The sequence below is a fragment of the Mirounga leonina genome, unplaced genomic scaffold, assembly GCF_011800145.1.
Source record: "Mirounga leonina isolate KUSES-001 unplaced genomic scaffold, KU_Mleo_1.0 Mir_93, whole genome shotgun sequence".
Taxonomy (NCBI): Eukaryota; Metazoa; Chordata; class Mammalia; order Carnivora; family Phocidae; genus Mirounga; species Mirounga leonina.
The window spans coordinates 35,058,653-35,080,168 of record NW_023270854.1 but is presented as its reverse complement, the minus strand read 5'-3'; the positions used below and the strand labels follow the sequence as shown (position 1 = coordinate 35,080,168).

The window sequence follows — 21,516 nt, the reverse complement described above, 5'->3', positions numbered from 1 at the left end:
TTCCATTGATCTGTTTGTCTGTTATTTTACCAATACCACACTGCCTTAATTACTGTAGCTTCATTAGTAAGTCTTGAAGTTTGGTAGTGTCAGTTCTCCAACTTTGTTCTTCAATACTGTGTTGGTTATTCTTCATGTTTTTTCTCTCCATATAAACTTTAGAATCAGTCTGTCAATATCCACAAAATAACATGCTGGGATTTTCATTGGGATTAATTACATTGAATTTATAGATCAAGCTGCAAAGAACTGACATCTTGACAATATTGAGTCTTCCTGTTTGTGAATGTGGAATATCTCTCCATTTATTTAGTTCTTTGATTTTGTTCATCAGAGTTTTCTAGTTTTCCTCATGTAGATCTTGTACATATTTTGTCAGATTTCTAACTAAGTATTTGATTTGGGGGGATGCTAGTGTAAATAGTATTCTATTTTTTATTTCAAATTGTACTTGTCCGTTGCTGGTATATAGTGATTGACTTTTGTATATGAACCTTGTATCCTGTAACCTTGGCTGTAATCACTTATTAGTTCCAGGAGTTTTTGTTGATTCTTTTGGATTCTCTACATAGACAATCATGTCATCAGTGAACAAAAACAGTTTTTTTTTTAAATTTTATTTTATTATGTTAGTCACCATACACTACAAAAACAGTTTTATTTCCTTCTTCTCACCTTTTATTTTCTCTTTTTGTCTTATTACAGCAGCTAGTTTTTTGTTTGTTTGTTTGTTTTTTAAAGATTTTATTTATTTGAGAGAGAGAATGAGATAGAGCATGAGAGGGAGGAGGGTCAGAGGGAGAAGCAGACTCCCTGCCGAGCAGGGAGCCCGATGCGGGACTCGATCCTGGGACTCCAGGATCATGACCTGAGCCGAAGGCAGTCGCTTAACCAACTGAGCCACCCAGGCACCCCTACAGCAGCTAGTTTTTCCAGTATGATGTTGAAAAGAAGTGGCAAAAGGATATCCATGTCTCTTACCTGAACTTAGTGGGAAAGCTGCAAGATTCTCAACTTATTAAGTATGATGCTAGCTTTGGGGTTTTTGTAGATAGTCTTTATCAAGTTGAGGAAGTTCCCATTACTTACTGAGCATTTTCATCATTAATGGGTTTTGGATCTGTCAACTACTTTTTCTATAGCTATTGATATGATTATGTGTTTTTCTTTTTCAGCCTGTGGATGTGATGGATTATGTTAATTGATTTTTCAAATGTTGAATTAACCTTGCATATCTGGGATAAATACCAGTTGGTTGAAAATTTTTGCATCCTTGTTTATGAAAGATACTGATCTGTAGTTGTCTTGTAGTGTCTTTGTCTAGTTTTGGTGTTAGGGTAATGCTTGGTTCATTGAATGTGTTAGGAAGAATTCCCTCTGCTTTCATCCTCTGAAAGAGAATTGGTATTAATTTCTTCCTAAAATGTCTGGTGGAATTTACCGGTGAACGCATCTGGGCCTGGAGCTTTCTGTTTTGGAAGGTTATTAATTATCAGTTCAATGTCTTTAATAGAGAATTCAGATTATCTTTTTCTTCTTGTGCAATTTTTGGCACATTGTGCCTTTCAAGGAATTCGTTCATTTCATCTGTGCCATCACATTTGTAGGCATAGAGTTGTTCATAGTATTCTTTGATTATCCTTTTAATGTTCATAAGCTCTATAGTGATATCTCCTCTTGTATTTCTAATATTAGTAATATCTGTCATCTCTTTTTTTTTCTTAGTTAGCCTGGCTAAAGGCTTATCAATTTTATCAATCTTTTTAAAGAACTGCTTTTGATTTCATTGATTCTCTATTGATTTCTTATTTTCAATTACATTGATTCCTGCTCTCCTTATTGCTTATTTTCTTCTGCTTCCTTCAGATTTAATTTGCTTTTCTTCTTCTAGTTTCATAAGGTAGACAGGTGATTGGTTTTAGATTTCTTTTTTTATAATATATACATTTACTGCTATAAATTTCCCTTTAAGCACTGCTTTTGCTGTATCTCACAAATTTGGTTATGTTTTCATTTTTATTCAGTTAAAAATATATTTTAGTTTATCTTGAGATTTATTCTCTGATTTACATTTTATTTAGAAGAATATTGTTTAACATCTCCATATACTTTGGGATTTTTCAGTTATCTTTCCATTTTTGATTTCTACTTTAACTCCACTGTAATCTGAGAATAGACATTGTATGATTTTTATTCTTTTCAATTTTTTAAGGTGTGTTTTGTAGCCCAGAATATGGTCTGTCTTGGTGAATGTAAAGTTAATTTTTGTATAAGGTGTGAGGTTTATGCTGAAATAATTCTAATTCTCCTCCTCCCTCCTCTGTCCTCCTCCTCCTCCTCCTTCTTCTTCTTCTTGTATATGGATGTCCAATTGTTGCAACATTATTTGTTGAAACGGTTATCTATCTCCACTGTATTAACTTCACATCTGTAAAAACTTCAGTTGATCATATTTGTGTTGGTGTATTTCTGGACTCTTATTTTTTCTATCGATCTATCTGTCTATCCTTTACTAATACCACATTGTCTTGATTAGTGTAGCTTTATAGTAAGTCTTAAAACCATGTTATAGGAGCCTTCCAACTTTGTTTTCTTCTTCATAATTGTCGTTCCTTTTCCTTCTCATATAAGAAACTGAGTCTTAGATGAAAAGGTAAAATTACAGAAAAATATAAATTATAATAACGTGAATAAGAGATTTTACTCTGTTAGCTGTGCCTTTTAATGTTATATTAAAATTTTTCTTGAGGGGCATGTGCGTGGTTCAGTCAGTTAAGTGTCTGACTTCGTCTCTGGTCATGATCTCAGAGTACTGGGATTGGAGCCCTGCATTGGGCTCCCCACTCAGCGGGGAGTTTGCTTGTCCCTCTCCCTCTGCTCCTCCCTCCACTCATGTGCTCGCACATACTCTAACTCTCTCTCTCTGTCTCTCTCAAATAAATAAAAAAAATATTAAAAAATTGTTCTTGATTGCAGGATCTTTCATATACTCATTGACTTTCTGGTAAATTCTTTAGCCTCCTTTCAAGATGAACTGACTTTGCATAGTATTCATTCTGTAGCTTATAAGCACTTCAGGAAGAAATATGTTAGAGTTAGCAAAGTCTTGTTGTGATAGCACCTCTGTTGAATGGAAAACAAGAGACAGAAAGGTACGATTCTGAGTAGTACCATCAATCCTATGTCTGCACACATCTGATTTTCTCTCCATCTATATCAGTAGTTCTCCTATGGGGTCTGCAGTTTCATAGGCAGGTTCAAGACCACCCTGTTATTCTTACTAGCCTTTTTGTTGATGCTTGACAAGTGATTGTGAAGCACTTATAAAATATGCTGTATCTTCTGTAAGTGCTTAAGAAACCTGAATAGTAGCCTAGGTTTGCTTTAGCAATTAGAGAACTTTTGAGAACTATTTTAGGATTCCTGAGAAGACCTATGTAAGGACTCCTGGACCAGTATGGTAATTGGTTATCCTTCTACTTTCTTTATAAAACCATTCTTTCTTGAATTGGTACCATTCCTTTTCTCCCACCCAGGTAAGGATGATATATAGGGGGGAAAAAGAACCATTAAAAAGACTATAAACAAATATTCCCTATAAATACAGCTTTTTAAACCCTTAAATAATTGTAAGGAATCTAATTTAGTAGTATATGTAAAGAATAATACTACATAACTAAATAGAATATATTCTAGGACCTTGAATGTGGTTCTTATTTTGGAAACCAAAAACAGAATATTCCGTAGCAATATATCAAAGAAGAAAAAGTATGTTATTATCTCAATATATACTGAAAAATTACTTGGTAAATTAATTTTTCATTCTTGATTTTAGTAAGCCAAAAGAGGAAATACTTAACATAATAAAGAATATCTGGATGGCAGATACTTAATAGTGAAATAATAGATAATTCCTTTTAGATCAGCCTGGGTGGCTCAGTTGGTTAAGAGTCTGCCTTTGGCTCAGGTCATGATCCCAGGGTCCTGGGATTGAGCCCCACATCGGGCTCCCTGCGCAGCAGGGGAGTCCGCTTCTCCCTCTCCCTCTCCCTCTGCCCCTGCTCGTGTGCTCTCTCTCGCTTGCTCGCTCACTCTCTCTCAAATAAATAAATAAAATCTTAAAAAAAAAATAAACCTAGGGGCGCCTGGGTGGCTCAGTCGTTAAGCGTCTGCCTTCAGCTCAGGTCATGATCCCGGGGTCCTGGGATCGAGCCCCACATCGGGGTCCCCGCTCCGCGGGAAGCCTGCTTCTCCCTCTCCCACTCCCCCTGCTTGTGTTCCCTCTCTCGCTGTATCTTTCTCTGTCAAATAAATAAAATCTTTAAAAATAAATAAATAAATAAACCTATAGTTTTAGCATTTCCCTGGAAGTGTTAGCCAATACAATAATATAAGAAAAAATAATACAAATAATAGAAAACATATAAACCCTCTCATTATTTATATTCAATGTAATTGCTCACCCATAAAACCCATAAGAATCAATTGAAAAAATAATCTAAAGAAATTAAGAGAGTTCAATATTGTACAAAACTTAATTACTATAAATCTCTCTACCAGCACTAGCTGTTTAAAAGATATAGTGGGGAAGGGGGATTCATTCATATGAGCAATGAAAAAATTAAGGAATTCCTCCTAATAATAAACCTAAAAGAAAAATTTTTTTCTTTTTTTTTTAAAGATTTTATTTATATATTTGAGAAAGAAAGAGAGAGCGTGAGAGGGGAGAGACTCAGAGGGAGAAGCAGACTCCCCGCCAAGCAGGGAGCCCGATGCGGGACTCGATCCTGGGACTCCTGGATCATGACCTGAGCCAAAGGCAGCTGCCCAACCAACTGAGCCACCCAGGCACCCCCCAAAAAAATTTTTTTTAAAGTAAATTTTTGAATAAGTAAATAAACAAACAAACCTAAAAGAAATTTATGTAACCTTTCTGAAAATACATTTCCCATCTAAGATAATTGAGAACTTATATTTATCTATTTCCTGAAACACCAATATGATGACAGAAAAATGTTTAAATGCTTTTAAAGGAATAAATTCACAAGAATAAGTACATCAGAAGACTCTTCAATATACCAGAGATTTATGTACATTTTTGGAAAATGGAAAATGAATGGAGGATTAGTAACTTGCTAAATAGAACAGAGGAAGCTACCACATAGAAAGCACCAAGAAAGGTATTCACATAGAAAGAGATGGATGTCACAGAACTTTGGAAAATTTGGGAAATTAGAAGCAACATGAACAGTGGAAAGTAGTGATGTGGAGTAGAAGTAAAAATATTATGGAATGGACATGTGAAGTGAGAATTAAAAAACACAGTACCTCTGCCACAGTGCTATATATGGAGTATTAGTCCCAAGCAGAAGACTGGAGACTAACTCTATCTAGAAAATTCAAAAAAAAAAAATAAAAAAGAAAAGAAAATTCAACAAAGAAGAGACATTAAGGAATGTTATACTTTGGAAGGTGAGATGAGTCAGATTGGGCTGAAAATAGGATAAATTCAGAGTCTACGAATGGAAAGGTTGGCTTCCTTCCCTGGTCCAGAAGTAGACCACATCTCCTTACCATGTAGAATATTGGAAGATTCTTCTCTGAAGAAGCTTAACAGTCTCAGAAAAAAGACCTCCACATACTGATATGGAGTGGTACATCCAGCTTGGGAAACAATCTGGCAATTCCCTGAAAGGTTAAACATGCTTGTAATCCCACTCCTATGTATCTACCCAAGAGAAATGAACACATATGTCCATGCTGAAATTTGTATTGAGGCACTGTTCACACTAACCAAAGGGTGGAAACAACCTAATGTCTATCGTGTGTTGCATGGATCAACAAAATGTGGTCTATCCAAACTGGAATATTATTTGGCAACAAAGAGATAAAATAATTATCTATTATTTCACTATTAAGTATTTGCCATCCAGGTATTCTTTATTATGTTTCATGGTTGAACCTTAAAAACATTTGCTAAATGAAAAAGCCAGTCATAAAAGGCTATATATTGTATGGTTTTATTTATATGAAATGTCCAGGCAAATTTATGGAAATAGATAGTAGTTGTCTAGGGCTGGAAGGGCGGGTGAGACTAGGGAGTGACTGCTAATAGGAACAGGGTTTCTTTTTTTTTTTTTTTAAAGATTTTATTTATTTATTTGAGAGAGAGAATGAGATAGAGAGAGCATGAGAGGGAGGAGGGTCAGAGGGAGAAGCAGACTCCCTGCGGAGCAGGGAGCCCGATGCGGGACTCAATCCAGGGACTCCAGGATCGTGACCTGAGCCGAAGGCAGTCACTTAACCAACTGAGCCACCCAGGCGCCCCATGGAACAGGGTTTCTTTAGGGGGGAGAGAGTGACTGCTAAATGGAACAGGGTTTCTTTAGGGGGCAATGAAAATGTTCTCAAATTAAATTATGATGATAGTTGCCTAATTCTTAATAAACTAGAAACCACTGAGCTGTATGCTTTAAATAGATGTAATTTCTGAGTGTATTTTCATTTCAATAAAACAGTCTGAAGTTTATAAAGAAGCAGTCAGCCACACTGAATGCTGCAGAGACATTATGTAAAATAAGTGCTACAAAAAATCCATTTGATTTAACAACATGGAGGTCATTGGTGACTTTGTGATTTCAATTTTAGTGGTGTGGTAGAAGATGAAAGCCAGATTGTAATAAATTGAGAAATGGTTTGGTTATGAAAGAGGAGGTCTTCTTAAGTGCTCCTGATTAACCAGAAAGCAGGAAAAGATTGAAGGTTCCAGAGTGGATAGTCAATACAAAAATGTCCCTAAGAAACATAAATGGAGTGGTTAGTCTTGTCTGAAAGAAGGATCACTTCCTTCAGTGTGAAAGGAGGAAATGATGAGTACTGAAAGACTTGTAAACTTGATAGAGTAAAGACAATTTCTCTTTAATGACCTCTGTTTTCTCTAAAATGGGAAGCAAGGCCATCTGTTTAGGAAAGTAGTGAAAAGGGGAAACGAGGAGAACAAAACAGCTGATTAGAGAAATACAGTAGCTTTGTCAGAAAATGTGTAGCACCCACTTAAGTTTAGTGACGATGAATTTATATTGTATCTGCTCTTTGTTTGCTTGTTTCTTTGAACATTGTTTTACTTACACTAAGTTGCCAAGCTATAACTCACAGAAAAAGCAGACGTTTAGATTCATGCAGCGTTGTGCTTTTGCTAGATTTAGGGGAAAGGACAGAAAGACAGTAGACACGTTTTTAAGAGCATTGTTAAATGAGTGACTGTAATGCCAGACCATGAAATTCAAGATAAATAAGGGATGAAGAGCTGGGAAGAAAGTATGCTATTTATGGTCCCACCAGGACAGAGATTTTATATTTGTTCACCACTTCATTCTTAGTTCTTAGAACAATGACTGTTTGAATTAATAGTCTGATGAGACAAATGGGCAGAAAGAGTGGAAATAGTTGAAAAAGCAAGCTTGAAGGTAGCATGTGGGCATCAGGAAGTAGTAGAATGTTTGAATTACTGAAATCAAAAAAGATGCCATTTTAATTGATGACAGGTTCCAGGATATGAAGAGAAGGGCTTGCTGAGAAAATCTTTGACCTGAGATGCCAAGGAACTAAGAAGTCAGAGTGCTGGTCCAGTGTCATTCATGTGATGTTAACATTAGCAAGGATGATGGTAAAAGTTAAACTGAAGGGGAAGACTGAATCAAGTGTTAACATCTTCAGTGATTGAGAGTGAGTGGGTAAATAGATGATATAGATGAAGAGAGGCTGAGAGTGGTAGAGCAGATGACAGGATACTCAGAGCAATTTAATGTGGTACTGGGGGAATAGTGATCAAAAAGCAATAATAGAAGCAGAGATGATTCCAATACTACCTTTGGCCATGAAATACATAAGGTATGTTGAGTATAAACAATGCACACTGAGAATAATGTAGGGAAAGCATTGACCTCAGCAAAGAGCCAGGTTTCAGGAAAAATAGGAGATGAAGGAAGTACTCTAAGAAGAATACAAAATATAGCCAAGTATGTCACGAAGCAGAAGCTCCAGAAGTGTTGGAGGGCATGGGAAGGGATGGGAATAAAGAAGGAGGAAGTACAGAATATAACAGAGATAGCAGTATTTTGCTAACCTGTGATGGATTGTAGTGGAGAATACTCTTTGGGCATTGACCAGTTGAGAGAAGGAATAAGAGACATAGTTGATTTCATCTCAGAAAACCTTTGGACCTAACCTAAGTGCTCTTCATTAAAAATAATGTTGTAAAAAATTGATAAGGAAAAAATAGTTCCAATATATCAAATGAAAAAGGAGTTTGTAAAAACCATATGTGTAGTATCCTTTTTTTGTAAAATGAGAACAAGACTATGTGGATGCATAATACTTTTCAGAATGTTTGAAATATATTGTGATTTTTTTTTTTTGGTAGAGCCACCATTTGAAGATTTATTGTATTTATTTATTTTAGGGAGAGAAAGAGTGGGGAGAGGGGCAGAAGGAGAGAATCTCAAGCAGACTCCCCACCGAGCGTGGACCCTGACATGGGGCTCTATCCCAGGACCCTGAGATCATGACCCTGAGCTGAAACAAAGAGCCAGCCACTTAACCAACTGAGCCACCCAGCCCCACATTGTGATTTTTTAAAAGACTAGCTGTCCAAAAATTTTTTAAAGCTGCTTATGGAGGAAGGTACTAAAATCTAAGCCATTGGACCATTCATTTTTTTCAACAAATATTTAGCACTTACCTTGTGTCAGATACCATTCTTGGCACTGGAGATAGTTATCAGTTAACAAAATAATGACCCCACCCTCATGGAGCTCATTACTATTGAAAGAGATAGGCAATAAATAATGTATTTTAGGTAGTATTGAGTAATATAAAGAAAATAAAACACCATAATGAGATAAAGTGACTGTGGTATGATGGCTATTTCAGATAGAGCATTTAGGGAAGGCCTCTTTGAGGAGGTGACATTAATGAATAGAGAGATCAAACAAGGTCTGACAGCAGAGCATCCTAAGCAGAGGATACAGCACGTGTTCAGGCCCAGAGGTAGCTGCGTTGATGGAGAGGAGCAGGATTTAAAGGGGGGAAAAATGAGTTCTGTTTAGGATAGTCAGAAATGCCTATTACGCATCCAAGTGGAGAAATCAGGCAGCAGTTGGGGATGTGAGTCTGGAACTTGGGAACAAGCGTCACATTGGAGCTATATGTTTAGGACGCATTGATATTATTAAAAGTCATGTGAATGAATGGAATCACCTAAGATATGAAAGCTGAGGATTGAGCCCTGGGACATGCCATCATTTAAAAGGCAAGAGAAGAGAAGGGTAATCAGGAGAGATCTGAAATCACAGAAGATGATAAAAGGGAATGTGAGGGGAAAGCTCCAGAGGCCATGTCCTCCCCTGGGTTTTGTCTCAGTGTCTTGCTAGGTCAGAGGCAACCAAAACGAGCGAGAGCTCCAGGAGGACAGAATTAATGTCAGCACAGCCAAGTCCAGATTGCTTCCTGGATGGGACTGGCAGAATAAAGCAAATAAGCCTTCTGCTTATCACCTCTCCATAAGGAAGCCTATAAGTCAGCTTGTGTGCCTCGGGAACTCGGAAGTCCTGGCTCTGTGAGGTACAGACTCAAGAAAGGCCAACACAGTCAATGCCTATGGCTCAAATAGAGTTTTAGTTGTTCCGGGGATGGTATTTTATAGATGTGAATAACTTGCCTATCCCTTTAAATTGTTGAAATACCAAATTCCCATCAGGGTCAGGCCAAGTTAATCAACTTTATAACTAACCTCCTGTCACATGTCACCTCAGCAAACTAAGACACACTGCTCACAGAACACAATTTGATAAACATTGCTCTTTGCTGGTATTTAGTATAAAATGCCATAGGGATTCATTTTTTATTTTGCTTTATTGCATATATAATTCTGGTATAAAATTGGGTGATTTCTCAAGCTTTGGTTTTTAGTAGCAATCTTTGCTATTTTCTTGCCTTTTAATCTGCCAAATTATTTGGTCTTTCCTGGTAGCAAAAGTACTATTAAAACACCTGTTGAATCAAATTAGCTATGAGGTGCTACTGAAATCTGAGGACCTTGTCTACCACAGACTTTCTGATTTTTCTCCCACAGTGTAATCCATGGCTTCTAGAGAAAGAGAATTTTTATAACAGCAGAACCAAGCAGATAAGCATTTGTACTTTAGGGTAAATGAAATTAATGGCAAAAAGATAGCCCAGTTGATTAGAAATGTGGATATGTTCATGCTGAGTTACAACTAATCATACTATACTTTTAAAATAAAATGTAGCGGCGCCTGGGTGGCTCAGGCGGTTAAACGTCCAACTCTTGGTTTTGGCTCAGGTCATGATCTCAGGGTTGTGAGACAGAGCCCCAAGTTGGGTTCTACGCTGGACCTGGTTAAGAGTCTTTCTCTCCCTCTCCTTCTGTCCCTCCCCCCACCCACTTGCTCATGCATGCACACTCTCTCTCTCTAAAAAAAATAAATATAAATAAAATAAAATGCAATTGGAAACAGCAACTATTTTCTTCTTTTACTTTGCCTTGAGTTACACATCTGATTTATCTCTGTGGAAAGACTGAAGATACCCAAGTCTAGGAAGTCACGGTGCCTGGAGTAAAAACCACTTGGCTCTGCCACTCACTTGCTGTGTGACCCTAATCAGTTCACTTATAGCTGTCTGGACCACAGGTTCCTCATCAGTAAAATAAGAGAATTATTTCAAATTATGTCTAAGACCCAGGCCTCCATGACTAAGCATTACTGTTTGCCAATATCCGGTTCTCCTCCCCGTCTGGAGCTACACAACTAGTTCTGGCCAATCAGATAGAAGGAGAGGTGCTGTGTCACTTCTAGGCTGTGGAAACCTGTGTACAACTCTTCAGTTTCTCTGCCCTGCCAAAACGATAGAGAAGCTTACGTGTTCCAGGTGATGTAGCCAGAAGATGGTGGAGCCACTCTGCCTGGACCTACTTTGAGTCTATAACATAAGCATGACATATATTTGAGTTATATGAAGCCATTGGAATTTGACATTAATTCATTCTGCTGCATAACCTAACTTATCCTAATACATCAAAACTTTCTGTGGTTTTGTGGGTCATTCTTTCCATATTATGAAGATTTTTTCTACTATATTGTATCTGAATAAGAGTACTATGAAGGAATTTGAAGTCCACAACTTTTTTTTCAAATGATCAAATAAGTTGGTACCTATTAAATCAGTCTTTAAACACAAATCCCTATCATTACTCTCTATTTTAGCTTGCATCTCTGAAAGATTGATTTCTGACATACTTTCTGATCCCCAATTATTTGGGTTCTGTTTTTTAACAGAGAAAGCAGCTGGTATTTAGTATAAAATGCTATTTCCTCATTCAGAGTATCTCTCCCTAGCTGTTTTAAGCATGAAATTGTATAGAAAAATACACCTTTCCATTATTTCTAGCTTTTCAATAAGTTTTGACAGTCTGTATAAAGAGATGACTATTACCATAAGACTGCCACATGTCTCTAAGGAAGGTTCAAACAAAGCCTATTCCTTGAGCATGAAGTAAGTCTCTCTTTCTGGAAACTTTCTTGGAAACAGTACCCAACTGATTGGCTTACACCTGAAATGAAGATGTTTTGGTTGAACACAGTAACCATTGTTTTGAATGGCAGAGATAATTGTATTGAAATAGTGCCTTAATGCTTTGAGAATAAAATCTGCAACAACAACAACAAAAAATTCTGCTCAAAAGAATTTCAATTTACAGCTTTTCATACCATAGAAAATATGACATTTCCATGCCTGAGATGTTAGTCTGATCTTGCCTGGAACTTGAGAGCAGGCCAGCTACATAACTTATGAGACCAATGCAAAATGAAAATGTGGGACCCCTTGTTCAAAAAGTAGGATGAAGAAAAAAAGTAGGATGAAAATGTACAGTTAAAGATAGTAAAATACAAAGCTTTTTCATTTAAGAAGAAATTTATAAATCATGACCAATAGCACAAACCTACAGATAGCAAAGAAAATGTTTATTTTTGAGGTCATGATTCTATATAATAAATAATACTTTAGTAATGTGATAACTTGACTGATCATGATCATCAAAATCGATACATTTAGCAACTTTATTTTAAATGATACAATTAAAAGCAAATCAGTCACTCTTGGCAAATGAAAGATCACACATAATTTTTGGTAATTTTTAATTTTGAGAAGAATCTTTCTGCTGATACAACTGACAGTGGAGCTGTTGGGAGTATTTTATAGGCTGTGGCAACCCTAGGGTAGATTTCTGATAAATGGTTTCAAAATATAAATTCTACTATCTCTTGAGCTGATGACAGAACAATTTTTCTAAGAAGGTACAACTCTTTATACACATTAGTTTTATGCATGTCAAAAATCTCATTTTAAATATAAGTTTGTTCAATGTTGTTTTTCTCTGGTATGTCCTGTAACTTACAGAGGTCATACAAGAAACCAAAATCACTTAACGATTTGTATATAATTCAAAACTCCTACCTATGCTTTCTATTGCAGTCTCTTCCGTGACAAAGAAAAATTAATTTTACAATTGTCATCCTCATTAATTGGTTCATTTGAAGCTGCATATGAAAATAGTATTGTTTTCCATCAGATGCAACAATTTTTACATTTAATTTCTAAACCCGTGGATATTTACTTTGCAATGGTGCAGCTGGTTTTTTTGGGGGGTGGGTTTCTGCGTTTTTTGGTTTTTGTTGTTTTTTTTTTTTTTTAGAGAGAGAGAGCATACATGTGAGTGGGGGGAAGGGGCAAAGGGCAGAGGGAGAGAGAATCCTAAGCAAGCTCCATGCCCATGCACAAAGCCTGATGCGGGGCTTGATCTCAGGACTCTGAGATCATGACCAAATCCAAAATCAGGAGTCTGACACTTAACCGACTGAGCCCCACCCAGGTGCCCCAGAGCAGCAGGTTTTAAAACCTGATTCTAAACTCTTTGAAGAATTCTTATATCTCTTCTTATATCTGTGTATGCTTTTATATTATAATATTTTACTGATGTATATTGCGTAAATGCTACCATTCTCATCTCAGTGCCCAGGCCAGAGAGCTAGTATTTTTTTTATTATAATTTTTTTTTTATGACTGAACTACTATAAATCCACAAGCAATGGTTCAGGCACAGTGCTTCCGAAGTAGTTCACCCCTCCCCGCCAAGCGCAAGCTGCATCAAGGAGAGCGCAGACTCCCCCACCTCTGCTCAGGCATCAGGAGACAGAAGGGGCCATTTACTGCTGAGCGCCAGTATTTTGCCTTGGGGATGGGTTCTGGGAAAAGACAGGCAAGCCTGCAAGTGCTACCACGACTGCTGCTTCTGCTCCCACCATCATCATCACCAGAATGGGCCCAGGTCCCAGCCCCAGCCACACCCTCAGAGCCCTGCAGCGCCCCAGGCTGCTTTGGGCAGGAATGTGCACACCAGGCCTGCAGGCAGGCAGGCAGGCCAACTGTTTGGCATACGCACTGCCCATTGTCCACTGTGCCTGTGGGCCTGGACCCACATACGTGTACCCAGCTTATCTCCTCTGTTCACACACCTGCTCCCTTGTCCCATCAGACTTCATTTGTAAAACACAAAGTCAAAGATAAAATCAAGAGTTTCAAGACCACAACAGGCCATGTGCGACTGCTCGAGACTTCATGGTACATCTGTAGAGATTACTTGGCCCCTTGTATGAATGAGTATGGAGACAGATGCATTTATGCCTTTGGCTTTCCCTAATGGGAATACATACAAATGGGTCATGGATGAGGGTGTTACTGACCACTAGTAGTTTCTCTGTCTCTCTGCTGCTTAAGCCTGCCCTTTTTGATGAAAATGCTGGACACCAAGGCAGTCTTTCTTTGGAGGGAGCTCTTCATAGATTCAGATGAGAGTTTCTTTTCCCAAGATTGTAGAGAGAATGGGAGTGAGATAGCAGGACGGAACTAGCATTTATTATTTATGTTAATTTATACCAACCGACTCATTTAATCCTAACAGGAGCTCTGTTAGCCCCTTACGCATGAGAATCTGAACTGAGAGGTTGAAGAACTTTCCCAAGATTACACAGCCTGAAGATGGTAGAGCAGAGATTTAAACCAGGAAGCTTTAATGTCCTGAATGAGAGCACTGGAGACAAATTACCTGGGTCCAAATCCTGACTGTGCCATATAATGGCTTCATGTTGGATGAGTTCCTTCCCTGAGCCTCGGTTTCCTCGTGTATATACTAGAGATCAGACTAGTAGCGTACCTACTTCATGTTCAGAGGGTTAAATGAAGGTTGAATACATGTAAAGCATTAAGAACAGTGCCTGGGGGACACCTGGGTGGCTCAGTTGGTTAAGCGTCTGCCCTCGGCTCAGGTCATGATTCCAGGGTCCTGGGGTGGAGCCCCACATCGGGTTCCCTGCTCAGCAGGGAGCCTGCTTCTCTCCCTCTGCCTGCCGCTTTGCCTACTTGTGCTCTATCAAATAAATAAATAAAATCTTTAAAAAAAAAAAAAAAAAGAACAGTGCCTGGCACTTAGTAAGCCTACAGTAAATCTAGCTATTACTTGATCCAGCATTACTGTTGTCACTGTTCCTTTGCCCACTCCACAGCCTCTCTTCACAGCTGAGAAAAGAATGTTGGTGATCAGCAGAAGAGAAGAGCTTACAGGCAGGCAGCGGGGGCCTTCTGCTGTTCACCCTCCCTAAAATTCCCCTCGTGGACCCTCTTACACGTGATGTGATCGGTGATCTGATTCTTGCTCCCGGCAGCCCATCTCTGTAGGCTTCTTGGATTCTAATGTTCCACTGGTCTGATCATTTTCTGTCTGGTTTGTGTGTGTTGCAGATATGAGACATCTCTGCTGGATTTGGTTCAATCTCTGAGTCCAAAGTCTGCTCCCAAACCTCAGCCCCATCCCTCCAGAGAAGCTGGGGCCTGGAATCACAGTACTCGTCGACTCAGTCCTCGAAAATCTACCTGGAACAAGATGGGGACAGGCAGGACCCCTGAAGACCTAGAGGAGAATCAAATTCTGGAAGATATCTTTTTCATTTGACGTTGAAACACATGCTACAAAATTTCCATCCAAAATGTGTGGGCTTCTTTATATCCTGATCTAGGATTTTAAATTATTTGATTGCAAAGTAACTGTGTCTCTCCTTTCACAGGGGCCTCTCTCACTAACATCCTGTTACATGTTGAACATAGTAATCATGCTACAAACCCAGAGTGGTTTTGATCAGACCCATCAGAAGGTAACACATTAAGGGGTGATAAGGGTGATCTTTTCTATGCCAAGCAGAGATTAGAAAATTAACATAGGACACTTTCTACATGCAAAGGCCTTTGGATATTCAGCCTCATTTCCAGAGTGTTTCCTTCTCAATACTTTGTTAGAAGAGGTTGGCTTTCTTTTGTACACAAGGAAGACCTTTTCACGGAAAGATTCCCTCTGATTTAAAAGTAGCCCTTTTGTAGCATAAGCAGTTTCAGAAAGACAGACTCTTTACCTCTCCACCTCTCCTTTACCTCTATTCCCTCATTGCCTACTTCTGTGCACGTGTAGTCATTTAATTCCGAAGTTGGAATTGGTGCCCTACCGTCACAAGCAACAATGAGGACCAATTGTGAGTCAGTTCCAGTGGTCATCAGCCCTTAACCAAAGGGCACAATGGGCTGGAGGGAGGGATCCAACCAACCCTTGGAAACCAGCATTAAGTCATGTAACAGAGTGACTGCCCTCAGGAAATAAAATGGAGGCACAGGACTGACATGTTTTTCCTGACATCCACCCATTTCCCAGGATAAATAAGAGCAAGAGCTCAGTACTTTTTATTGACCTAAGTGTCTATATTTGTGAGCTGCCCAGGGCTGTGTCTGGGGGAGAAGCCACTAGAGAGGGGCATCAGCTGCCACAGGCTGAGAGACTTTCCCTGGTCCTCCCTCTTACTTCATGAGGACCAAAGGCCCTGGGTTGATCAGGTCTTTTGGGTGCTCTGCTCAGTCACTGTCCCATGACCCCAAAGAACCATCTCTACTTGCCAGATTCTCCTCCGCCAGCCCCAAGCAGAATCCTCCTGGTCTTTCCAATCTTTCCCACTGGGTCCTCCATTTGACCCAGAGAAGATCTGTGGAAGAAGTACACTTGAGACCTCATTCTCTCTCTGTTCTCCTATTTGGCAGAGCTCTTGAGATGGGTCCTTCAGCTTACAGTGGGCTCTAGTGCGCTCTCACGCCGATGGGCAGCATGATGAGCCTGGTAGAGCCAGTGAGTTAACAACCTCCCAGTCATTGGAAGTCAGGGAGGTGTGTCCCCAGATGTGTCTACTTGATGACTTTATTTGATCTGGAGGGTGTCGCTTTCTGTTTCTCTCTCCCTTTCACCGAATGCTAGGCCTGAAATGGGATCAAGAGTTTTTGTCAGTCAGCATTGGTAGCCAAGGTCAGACCACCCAGGTTGAACTGCATTTAGTGAGCCTGCATGGCTTCCCTGAATTCTTTATCAAAACTAGATATCAACCTACAAAAGCCTTGTTAAACAGATTCCTTATCTGGGTAGATCAAAATCTCATTGTCTCTTCAGGCTGAGGCCCTAGCACCTCTACTCAGCCTTCCTTCAGTTGGGTCTTTTTGCTCTTGGGAGAAGATAAGAATGGGATCTACCAACACCAGTCCTTAATCTGAGGTCAGGATTGACTGACTAGTTTTAGGCATCCAATTGAAAAGTTGAAAAAACACTGCAGATTAAAGTATCCTTTTAAAGTTCACCCCATGACAGAAACTGAGTCAATTTCATACCATTTCAGAAAGCATTTGGAAAATTGAGTTTCCTTTGGTGTGGCAAAATGGGAAGAAACAAACTGAGTGCCCTCAGCCATTTTCTCAATTAAATTTAGGTTTCCAGAACTATCTTTTCCTTGCCCCAGGTGTCAAGAGCACCTTAAGTACATCCAATTCCCTTGGATCAGCCATAACTATACTCCGCCATTTGGACACCAGTGTCTTTACAGTTCTCTAGAATAAGGGGGTGCCAGGAGGACCAAGAAAATGATTATGATTTCTTTAAGAAGCTTGTTTGCCTTTAGAAGAATCATAAATGAGACAAACTAAGGGCTTTTGGCAGGGGGCGGGGGTGGTCACGTGCCACAGATTGGAGTTTAAGTGCTTCTTTACCTCCCCCTGCATGAGCAGTTTGGAAGAGCAAAGATGGGTTTTCAGCAGAGCGTCAATCAACATATTTTTCATATGCTACATCCCCCCCACTGGTTGCCTTTCTCTATCCTGTAGGCCCTTCCTGTGTGTCAGGGCAATAGGATGTGAATTTGTGTCTAATCCAATGTCTTCCTTATGAACTGAACAGTGTATGTTAACGTCTTCATCTGTCTGACTTTGAGATATATATATATATGAAAAGGTTGTTGTAGAGCCTTGAGGCTGTTGTGGAGCCTGGAAGCTTGACCTACTTGCAGATATCCTCCAGAGAGAGGGTCTGACACGGAGGAGTCTGCCTTTCTTCCTGGTAAAGTGCTCCCAACAGTGACTGGTTGCCTCCAGCTTCTTCCTCAGAGCAAGACTAGACACCTATTAGGGGTGCTGCAGATAATGCCCCAACATTGCCCACTCTGCTGCCCCCCACCCTGTGAGAGAAAAACCAATCCATGTTTGCAAATGGCATAGGACAAAGTATTTCCAATGAAGCTCCTACAGGGGCCCAAAGTGCTTGATTTAGGAAACGAAGGTCAATCAAGGAAAAACTTTTTCTGGCAGTCATCCTTCACGTAGGCACACTTATATTCATCCAAACCTGCTCCCCTGTGGTGAGGACTTATCTAGAAAACCCCAAATGTCATAGGGAAGGGAGGGGTTCTCTCCTCCCTCAGAGCCACTCTTTCCACTCGGCCCTGCTCCCAGCATCATGGCCAGAGACTCTGGGAAGAGATAGGCCTAAAGGAGAGGAGCTGGAAAAAGTCTGTGGTCTTTAGTGAGGTGGATGGAGGCTATGGCAGACCCCTCCCAGTGCATGCTTTATCCTCACCTCAGAGAGTATTGTTTTTACTGCGGGCAACTGTTTATATACGTATGAGATTTTAAGTTAATAATTATCTCCATGGCTATTTTCCCCATGTGGTCTTGATATCGAGTTGTCCCTTCAATACCCTTCATCAGATCAGTGGGGCAGAGCTTGAAAGCAAGAACAGTGCCCCAGTTTATCAGATGTTATTCTCCTCAGTATGTGTTAAAACAGCCGAAGCTTGGGTCAACAGAAACAAAACGGTTTGCCATATCCTGATAGGTTTTCCTGGTTGACTTCAGCTCGCTCCCATCACGTGGACACCAAGTCTCCTCTAGGTTGTGTGGTTGCTGGAATGGAAGTTTTGATCTTTGTGCACCTCTGAGTCCCTTCCATGTGCCTGTCACCCAAACTACTCAGCAAGGAAGAACTATCACAGCCCTTTGAGACAGGAAAAATGGTCCTGTCTAGTTGGCTTTAGGTGCTAAGAGATGTTAGGTGAGGGCTTGTGTGCCTGAAATGCCCAGTTTTGAGATCATACTGGTAGATTCAATTAACAGCCGGAGACCCTCTCCTGCCCCTTGTTCCCCTGGTCAACCTAGCACCTCCACCTGCCCAAGGAGACTGCAGGTGCCCCTCAGAGGCAGAGGTGGTGAGGACATAATCATCACTCAACCAACTCCAAGCCCTATGCACCATCTTATTCAATGCTTATGAGAGTCATACTTTTAAGAAATCATTTGCATACGTGTTATTTATAAGCCACCTCAATTCCTTGATGGAATGAGGACAGGGATACATCTATGCACACCTAAGTTTTCAAGGTGTCACCCTGTGCACCAATAATGAAAATGAAGCATAACAAACCCTAACTAAGGTCATCAGCTAGTAAAGAATAGAATTCCAACTCAGAATCTGGGGGTGGGAGGGTCATTATTCCCATCCCCCCCTCCTCCTTCCAGTCAAATTCCCAAGTAGTATCAAGTCCACCTCCTATTTCTCAACCCGCCCCTTCGCTCTGTCTCTGCTGGTGCAACAGTCTGTGCATTGGTCTTCCTGCCAGATGGCCTGGATTCATCCTTGAACAAGTGACTCTACCCTTCTTTGCCTCACTCTTATCTTTAAATGGGGATCACAACAGAACCTACCACGAGAGGTTATTGGAGAGTGCAGTGAACTAATGCATGTCGAGTGCTCAGCACAGATAAATAAGCACTCATAAGGGTTAGCTGTTACTGTTCTCCAGGAAGCTACCAGGGTCATCTTGCCATGTCACACCCTGGCTTAAAAGTGTTGGATAGTTCCAGTACTTAGTTTCCTATTGCACTTAAGAAAGCTTGGCCTTCTGAGCATAATGCACGAGGACCTTCATGGTTTGGCCCACTGTAGACCTCCGGCCCCTTCATTTCCCCACTGTTTCTTTCTCTTGACTTCTGTGCTGTGAACTTCCATAGTTCCTGAAGGCACTATGATATCCTTCTCCTGACCTTCTTGTGAGCTTTCTTAGCCGTTTGTACATCCTTTATCACCACATTTGCTGTGCTAGAAATGCCTGTTTATTTGATTCCCTCCTTTAGATGGTAGGCCCCGTGGTGGCCAGGATAAGATGTAGGTCTTAGCTGTCACTCACTCCCAAGAACTTAGCATGGTTCCTGGCACGTTGTAGGCTCTTATCATTATTTATCAGTTAGATGGATAGGTAGGTGCATGGGTGAAAGGGAGGGAGAGGAGGGAGGGAAGGAAGCCATTAAACAGATCTGTGCCTCCAAAGTCCAGTATTCTGTACTATGCCAGGCGGCTTGCCCCTCTCTCATAAAGGAGAAAGTGAGGGCTGTACTGAGGGGCTTAGGGACACCTCCATTGCTCTCTCCTCATTCCCACACTGACTCGCATTTTCTTTCTAGAACAAACCTAAGATTTATAACTTTCTTGCTTAAAAATCCAAAGGACTCCACAATGCTTACAGGGCAAGGAGCATACCCCTTAGAGTGACATATCAGGACTCAGCATCTGACCTCATCTCCCTCCTTTCTCTGCTACGTTCACCTTTGCAACTCACAGCTATTGGCCACCTCCCAAAGACATGCTGCTCTTTCCTATCTGTGTGACTTTTCCACATCTCTCTCTCTCTGTCATGGATGAATCTTTCCAGACCTAGCTCAGCTGTCACCACTTCCATATTTTCCTGATCCTGCCCTCCCTCCAGGCATCCTTATAGACTCTTTTCTCCTGGCTCCAATAATGCTCCAGGAGCCTTCCGTCATATCCCACCTCAAACTGTGCTGTATTGTTTGTCTCCCTGTTAGAACAGTAAGTGTCCAAAGGTGACAAATACTGACCTTGGAGTCAACTCAGACTTCCCACTTGCGAGCTGTACACATTGAGACAGGTTATGCCTTACAAATTTAAACTGGATTATAAAGTTAAGCTTTATAAGTTATACTCTCTAAGCCTCAGATAGAACAATTTATAAACTTACTTGTCAAAAGGGGGTGGTCCTTCCTACCTTACAGGTTGGTGCCTGGAATGCTGATCTAGCCCAGAGGAAAGCGAGAGTGATAAGGCAAAAGTGTCAACGCAAGGAGGCCCAGGCGGGGTGTCCAGAGGAGCCAGAGGGGGGCTCCGTGGAATGTAAGGGACTGGAAGACCCAGGAGTAAAGAGCATTGTTGGGGTTTGTGAGAGAAGAAGAGGCGCGTGGCTGGAAGCCCAGGGCCCAGGCAGGGCGTGGGCACCAGCCTCTCCCTCCCCTTCCTCTGCGCTCCACAGCTGGTGGCCTTGGCGGGTACCTCACTGGCGCCACCGCACAGACAGTGGCCTGACCCCCTGACCAGGGCGTCCACGGTCCAGGGTCCTGCGCCTGCGCTGCAGTTCTGCGCTGTGCTCTTCCCCGCTCCGTGTCCTTCTCTTCCCCAGCGCTGAGATGAGGAGCTGGAGGTAGGGAAGGCCGGCTGTCCTAGTGCTTGTCGCTGCCGCCTGAGGCCGGATGAACTCCACAGCCCCGGTTTGCAGTCTTCTCCTCCCAGCCAGATGTGATCTAAGCGCGTTGGATTTATATAATATTGGGAAATGGTAAACTGTGTAAATTTGCTATGTTTTCCAGGGACATTTATTTATGGAGAGGCATTTTTAACTCAAGTGCAGAAGTGTTAAATCATTATAATAAATTCATGCTATTCAGACTTTCTTACATTGTAATAAATTTTTTCAAAGCATGAATGAGGAGATCCATGATTCCTCTAATATACCATTATGTATTTCTTCTCAAAATGACACAACTTACTATATCAACTGGGACAATAATAGAAGGAGATTTACTGTGTTGGAGGAAAAAAGTCGAGTAGCAATGAGTGTCAGAAGGGTCTCGGGAGCAGGGACCCCCAGCAGAATTTCTCCCTGCCTCTCAGACGCGGCAGGTGTTGCTGCAGCAGGGGAGGGCCTGGCGAGGGGTGCAACCCCCACATCTGCTAGCTGA

The 21,516-nt window shown here is 40.8% G+C and overlaps 1 protein-coding gene across 4 annotated transcripts in view; it reads left to right on the top strand.

Moving 5' to 3' along the window:
• Nucleotides 1–21,223, top strand: part of KIAA1328 (KIAA1328 ortholog) — a 353,869-nt gene extending 332,646 nt beyond the window's left edge. For all 4 annotated transcript variants that reach the window (XM_034996319.1, XM_034996318.1, XM_034996321.1 and 1 more), the window contains one exon: nucleotides 14,878–21,223. In XM_034996319.1, the coding sequence (XP_034852210.1) occupies nucleotides 14,878–15,088 (211 nt within the window). In that variant the 3' untranslated portion in view covers nucleotides 15,089–21,223. The remainder of the gene's footprint in view (nucleotides 1–14,877) is intronic.
• The last annotated feature ends 293 nt before the right edge of the window (nucleotides 21,224–21,516 follow it).